Source organism: Typopeltis vanoorti, chromosome 6 (assembly GCF_054136105.1).
Source record: "Typopeltis vanoorti isolate ZY-2024b chromosome 6, IOZ_Tvanoo_1.0, whole genome shotgun sequence".
Taxonomy (NCBI): domain Eukaryota; kingdom Metazoa; phylum Arthropoda; class Arachnida; order Uropygi; family Thelyphonidae; genus Typopeltis; species Typopeltis vanoorti.
The window spans coordinates 145818562-145825997 of NC_143554.1; the positions used below are offsets into that span (position 1 = coordinate 145818562).

Genomic DNA, 7436 nt, shown 5'->3' on the forward strand with positions numbered 1-7436 from the left:
ACAGACGTTTTGGTGAAATAATTTGAGAAGTTTTTGTATTATTATTATTATTATTATTATTATTATTATTATTATTATTATTATTATTAAGAGAGACCTCTAGGGAGTCAGGGACTCATCGGGGTAGGCTGCATAATACACACCAGCTATCATTCTTATTCTTCAATTCCATCACATTGCTTGCACTCGCAACATCTAATGGCAATCCATTCCAATCACGCACTACACTATGAGAGAAAAATCTAGCCCCCAACACTTTCTTAGCGGTATTTTTTCTCTTCCATATGTTGAGAATCCCTGGTCTAAGAGAATGCAGTTAGGTTTCTTTCTATTTTAAATAAAGAATAAAGGAATAGACATTGTACGGTCAGCTCTTTAAATTTCTAAAAACATAATATGCAACTGAATTTTCCAATGTTGTCAACTGACAGTTCGCGTAATGAAAGATTAATTAGACACTTCTGCATCTTATATTCCAGTTCCATTCACATTATTAACACTTATAGATCAATTTCAGTGAGGTATTATCTGGAAGTTTTCTGGTCATTTTCAAACGAACTATAAAGTGAGTTGTTCCTCGGTTCACTGAAACCATCTCTTCAATTGCTCTCATTACTTCTCTTTCTTTTGGAAGAGAAAGAGACCTGTCATTATTATAGAACGACCAATTCAGTGATCTAAACCACAACTCTGTAGCTTTGGTTTGTTCCTTCACGTAAACTGGACGCTTGAATTTTAAAAGAATTGAATTTTTCAAATATTGAACTGTGAGATCTACTTCTTCTAGTGATTTTTCTTCTGGCGAAAGCAGACATTTCACATACTGTTTGGCGAGATTTGTGGAAGTTGATCTACCGATTTCAGTATTTTGAAGAAGTGTAATTCTATCAGAAGTATGATTTTCTATATTTGTTCTTTTCCATTCTAAACAAATTCCAATGATGAAAAAAGACCCAGATATAGCGTGAGCTGAAAATAAAAGCTCACCATCGACTATAACATCTGGACTGATTGCAGTAGTTGCTGAAAATTGTATTTTTTCACGTTTCTTAAATGTTCTTTTGCTTGTATTTGTAGATAGATCGTCGAATTTTATTAGAAATGAGGCTTTAGGATCAGTCACATGAAAAAGAACAGGACCGAGTTCTTCCATTGTGAACAGCGGACTCTTCAGAATAGACACAATGTCTTCGGGTTTCATCAAGAGGAATCTGATATGAGGTAATACATCTTTAAGTAGCTTTCTCGAGTTTTCCCTATTGCATGTGAGATTGAGTTTTGAACATCTATCTTGCACCCATAGTGAAACTGCTTGAAATAGTTTATATTCTGAAGAAAGATTAAGAGTATCTCTCTGTGCTAGAAACTGTAGAGTGCTGGCACTGGCTTCTAGCAGATCCGGTGAATTCAGGAGTTGCTCAGTGTATTCATCTATTTCCATGATGCATTTGAAAATAACATCATCAAGATTCATATCTTTAGCAAATTCATAAATAGTGAAAATTTTATTCCTGGTAGCTGTAGTGTGCTGGCTCAGATAATCCTTACAGCGATTTTCAAGAAAATGGATGGCATACTTTCTTGCACAGTACAGGGTGTCCATTGCAACGCTCACACAATCGAAGGAAATGGAGTCGGTGTAAAGATAGCTGAAAAAGGAAATAAATTTGAAAAATTAGTTATATATATATATATATATATATATATATAACATACTATGTTAAAGATACTATTTTAATTATAAACCTGGTTTTAATCCATTTCCCAAGTAAGCAAATAGAGAAATAAGTCAAGTTTCCGCCTGCAAGTAGTGCAAGTCTGGGTGACCCGAACGTAATGCAAGTCTTAGGCAACGCGTGGTAAAGGTGGAGTAAGTTCTGATCACTATTCTTAGTATTTACCCTTAATGTAAAGCACATCTCCTTGAGGAGATGTATGATGCTATGCATTAAAGGCAAGGGGTCACTACCCAGACCGGTTTCGACCTTTATTGAGGTCTCATCAGTGGGAGCCAGGCTTAGATACCAAGGTTTAAGTAGTACAGAGTTTATACATATTTTACCGAAACAAGTTACCATAAGGTGCTTTGACCTTATTAAATAAAAATCTCAGGATGAGAGATAGATGTAGAAAGTTTTTTACCTTGGGTATAATATACGTTAAAGATACCAAGCTATTTTAATTATAAACCTGGATTTATAATTAAAATAACTTGAAATCCATTTCCAAGTAATTTGAAATCCAAGTAAGTCAAGTTTGTGCCTGCAAGTAGTGCAAGTCTGGGTGACCCGCACGAGGTGCAAACTTGACTTACTTGTCTGCTTTGAAATACAACCTTTCAAACTGTATGAAAATTTCGGTTAAGGCCATATCTTTTATCAAAACGACGATGCTCCTCTCCCCAATGTGAGGTCTTTGTAGATATTCCTTGATGAGATGAGAAGAATGGGAACAACAATTGTGATCTAGGCAAAATAACCGTTGGACTATTTACATCAGGTGTGGTTAAAAGTTCACCTTTACTTGACATGAAAAGCCAAATAGCCCTTATTTCTAGTGTAACTGCATAAATTCTTGAATCTGTTGCGCACATAGTAATATTCTAGTTCAGAGTACCACAGCTCTGATATTTGCGAAACTAAATATTAAAATAATGGCAAAAACAAACAAATAAACACATTCTGTGGGAGGAAGACATTTTGGTGCTGACAGTTTGTAAACCTGCAAGCAGACCGTATTGAATGCATTCCCGCTATATTAACATAGTGAAAATGCGTTCAATATATGTATATTGACACACTCTATTTAGCATACAGCTGAGTTCTTGTATGCAAAAATCGATTTTACCATAGAGGTACTCAGCTGTATGCTAAAGTCGATTTTTGCTTAGTACTAGAATCAAAATCCGAATATGTTTCTAGAGGAAAATCCTCTTAGTCTGTGCTTAAAACTAGGCTTAAAAAGTTCTATTACTTACCACTAGTATCCAACTAACAAGTTCTTTCTTTTACACACCTAACATCACAGAAATTATGAGTGGACTACGCAGATAATATTAATAATAATGAATGAAGAGTCACAGATTTAGAGACAGTCACAGAAAAGGAGATATTAATGGACTTTCCCCCTCTCCAACCTGGAGATAAATTCATCAGATGGTGGGAAGAGACAAAAATTCTCCAACCCCTCTTTGTTATTACTCCTGATTCCTGTCACTCTGCTAATCCTTCTCTCTCTCCTTTCTTCAGATGATTAACTCCTTTCTGATTCATCATAGCTACCTTACTACCCGCTGATACATGTATATAAATCGAACATGTGTGTACACATACGAGCCACTTAACTAGAAACTTTTTTAATATATTGGTTTTTTCTAGGCATGCTGCTTCCAATACCGAACCTCTTCAATTCCGTGTACGTAGTTGGATGTGCATGCTATAGGTGAGGAACAGCCTTCAATAAATTCTTCGTTCAATTGCTGCATACAGGAAGTTCTGTTTGTCCGTGTAGGACATTCTCTGACGACTGCGATCTCTTTCCTGACAAACTATCCTAGGAATATGCTCCTGCTTCTTTGACAAACAAAGTGGATTATTTTTCCACTGATTAAACATCCGGGATCTCTCACATTTTCAGACCCCAGTTAGTTCTGAGGTTTTCAAAATCATGGCTCCAGCCACACGCACCAACAATAAGCCCTTCATCGAACTCTGAATGATCCTTTGTTTTTCTCATTGTGGTCAACACTATTTATGACTGAGCAGCAGTATTTTTAAATGCTTGTAATTAAAAGTATTTCAGATACATATTCACTGTGTAAGTGAAGTTTGCGTATATCTGCATAAACGTTTCTACTTATGTGGCCGGAATGTGCATATATATCATAGTCATTAAATAAATTCTAAATAAAATTTAAAATCATTGTCACTAGGGAATAATATTAATTAACATACTCCAGCATTTTCCGAAATGCTTCCACTTTAACGTCAGGAAGATTAATTTCTTCTGATTTTGGTAGACTTCCATAGAACATTTTTTGGAACATGCGACTTCCAATCGCCAGAATGAATCTGTGAGCCTCAACTTTGACTCTTCCTTCACCAACATAAAACGTCACATCACAGAGTTGTTTATTTTCCAATATCGCTTTACCTCTCTCTGCCAAGGTGTTCTTCCCTATCTGCCAGTCTTCGTCGTCTCTGTCAAGAAAAGAAATGCAAAACTCCTTGTGCATATTTAAAGAGATAATCATGTGAACAAAGGATATCAATGTAAATCTGAAAATGCAGATCTCAATTAAAATGAAGAGGTGTCTCTCTAGATAAAGTTTATATTCTAATATTGACATAGCACTGCACACTTGCTTCAACTGGGATGGATCAGTATATCATATTTGACAAAAATTTTACGATAGTCTAAACTTATATTTGTGTTTTGGTTTTATTCTAGTGTAAGCAAACAACTAACCTAAAATCTCCATTGTCGCAAACATATCCAAATACTGTCTCCTCTGCATGCAAAAAATTAGCCTTTCTCCTTGGCTCGAGGCGCTACGCTAACTCCAAACAACTCATAACCCTATACAAATCACAAATTCGCTCGACGATTGAGTACAGCTTTTACATCTGGGGGGTGGCGCGCTCAAGAGATCCCGAAAATACTGGATTCTATATAGAAAGAACAGTCAGACTGATTGACAATCCCCCCCCCCCTCTTACTAATACACTCTACTCACTTTCTTATAAGCGTTCAGTCTCCGCGTGGCCGCTGTTCAGAACTAGCATCAATAATTCCCACACTCTCTTGATCATCCGTCCATGTGAAGCAGCCACTTAAAGTCCTTTCCCAGTTAAACCCCAAACCCACTGAACAAATTTCTCCTCCTCTCCTCGTCCTTTCCACCTCGGCCCTCTGGATCAGTCTTCTACCACGTGTTTCCCAAAGAATACAACCCACAGCTTTTCAAATGAAATGTGAATAAGTTCCATATTGCTCATTTATGGTACTAGCGTACTCTACGTGAACAAACTTTTTGGATAGGTTCTAAATAGAAAAAAAAAATAGTATACACTACAGGACCATGTATTTTGTCGCTATTAGTTAGTTGTATAAAACAGCAGCTAACCTCACTATGATTGTTCTGAATATCCTATAATTCAGAGCAAACCTCCGGAGCCTACATATTGCCAGGTTATAATAATATTGCATGTTTCTTGATAACAGACCACCCGCCGAAAGATTCGTGTAGCTCGAGTCCAATCTCCGACTCGTGATAAACAAGGTTTTCTTTGCTCGTTTCTTAACTAGTTGAATTTTGGCCTGGCAAGAAATTTCTTCCACCATAAAACTCACACTCTTTCAGAAATGATCTATCTATGTATATATTAGGATTTGTTGGAGGTTTTAAGTTATACATTATAACACAATTAAGATTCGGGATCACGATATGAGCACTTGCTTTTTGCACTCTTTTCTGTTCCCTAGGTTTTAACAAATCATCGTTAGCCTTGAACTCAGCCTTGAAGACAGTTTCTTGTAAAGTACACTATAACACTGAATTTAAATTAAAATACGATTTTATCTTAAAAATTATGAACCGTACTAGAAGATGAATCAATATGTAGACACACAAATAAAAGTTTCCAAAATTTATTCAAGTGACTCCATATTGAAGATTCTATATTTTAAAAATAAACAAACCAATTACACATTTTTTTCAGAAAACTTTCAACAGAAATAAATGTTGTATTCATAAAAATTATACGCTTATTTTAAATTAGTTAAATTTGCTAAAAAGAAGGATTTCATACTTATCTGATTTCATTGATTTCTTTGGGGCTGAAGAAAACTCAGTAAGCTTGCAAATAGAAAAAAATATATATTATAAAAACTATGAGTAAAATATACATTGTTTAATAAAGTGTGACATTTTATTGCTTTTTAGAGGATAAAGCACTAATAATACTCATTTTAAATTTGCAATAGTGACATCTAGTGATATACTAGTGATATACAGTGATATATAGTAATCTAATGCTATATTAGTGATATCTACGCATAATGGTAAAAGTAGCCAAAAACTGGGTAATTAATTTTCTTAATAACTTGTATCAGTTTCCTAAATATTTCGGACATAAATACAACAGCGTAATAAACTCACACAGTGTGTTTGTTTACTTCGTCAATTTTCAGTTTGCATATGTTTCTTACAGAAGTTGTTAAAATAAATATTTCTTCTGAATTAGCTTCATTTTCTACTACTAACTATTTATGTCCCTTTTTTTATACAAAGATGTCACTATAACATTGCGTGTACAGTTGAATTATAACACAATTAACGTCCAGAAGAAGGTGAAATACTTGAAAGCGTCAGAAATATTGTTCGAAAAAGTATGGGAGGTTTGATAAGAGCTCTGTTTCTCCATTCGTACACCACTAGATTCTTCAATGAGGGATTCAGGAAATGGTTCCTATCCGTAGGTATATATTTTTGTATATCTCTCAGAACATTACTTTCTGAATCAGAAAATACACTATGATATGATTGTTTTGTAATGCGTTACTTCTTAGGCTAAGACGTTATAAAAATTTATATTTGTCTTTGATTGCTTAACAATTAAAAAAAAATGAAGTATTGTAGGATAGTGACATTGTACGGTATATTATTTGCCAGGGCTCCTTGGCAAACGGTATACTGTTTGCCAAGGAGCCCATGAAGGGTCACCGTTTTGCGTGTAAAATTATATGCTTCATATATTTGAAAAGGATTTTAGAATTTCAGGAGTAAAACTATTACGAAAAGTGTCACATGAATATATTCTGGAAACACCACAATCCAGTAAATAGTTTACTTACAAGACTAGATCGCTTCATCCCTATTGGCACGAAAATATTCACCGAAATCCAAACTAAACATGTTCCAGGTGGTTCGCTTTTTGACTTCTGCGTATCTGTTTTATCAAATTGAATAGAGATAACCTCATGGAATATAATTGTTCGCTTTATCGAGACTGACACACGTACATCTTCAGTGACGATATCTACTCTGTTTTGAATCGATTGCTTTGTTAAGACGAAATGCTCTTAATAAAAAATTTTATATTTTGACCATATTAATAGAAAATTATGTTCACATGGATTTATTTTCTCCTTCTCTTTTACGATAGAAATATTGTATTTCTACTGTACAGAGTATAGCAATATACAGGGTGTTACATTCTGAATGAAAAGAATTATAATATAATAGTGTTTCATTCAGGATTTAACATAGTTTGCCATTCCCAAGGCCAAGTTTGTTTATCAGTCAAATAGCAAATTATTCACTTACTGTTGTATATCCCATAAATTGAAATATCTGTATATATTTTTTTACAAGAATTCTTATCATAGTGGAATTGGAATCCACAGTGTGATCATTGTAGCAAGGTGGATATGTA

The 7436-nt window shown here is 34.6% G+C and overlaps 1 protein-coding gene across 2 annotated transcripts; it reads right to left on the reverse strand.

Annotated features, from left to right (window-relative positions):
• Positions 1-112: 112 nt before the first annotated feature.
• LOC150106029 (BTB/POZ domain-containing protein 2-like) lies at positions 113-6915 on the reverse strand. Of its 2 annotated transcripts, XM_090393763.1 has the most exons (4): positions 6856-6915; positions 5811-5857; positions 3954-4199; positions 113-1649 (listed from the first exon to the last, which is right to left on the reverse strand). In XM_090393763.1, exons 1-4 carry the CDS (start codon positions 6871-6873, stop codon positions 494-496), a joined length of 1467 nt encoding a protein of 488 aa, XP_090249889.1. In that variant the 5' UTR covers positions 6874-6915; the 3' UTR covers positions 113-493. The 2 variants fall into 2 exon arrangements, with proteins under 2 accessions (XP_090249889.1, XP_090249888.1); XM_090393762.1 differs by lacking the exons at positions 5811-5857; positions 6856-6915 and having other exon boundaries at positions 3954-4393.
• Positions 6916-7436: the final 521 nt, after the last annotated feature.

Coding starts and splice junctions, on each gene's coding strand:
- LOC150106029 (XM_090393762.1), bottom strand. CDS start 4,348: ATGTCAATATTAGAATATAAACTTTATCTAGAGAGACACCTCTTCATT. Junction 1,650..3,953: donor GCATTTCGGAAAATGCTGGA/GTATGTTAATTA, acceptor TTCCTTTTTCAG/CTATCTTTACACCGACTCCA.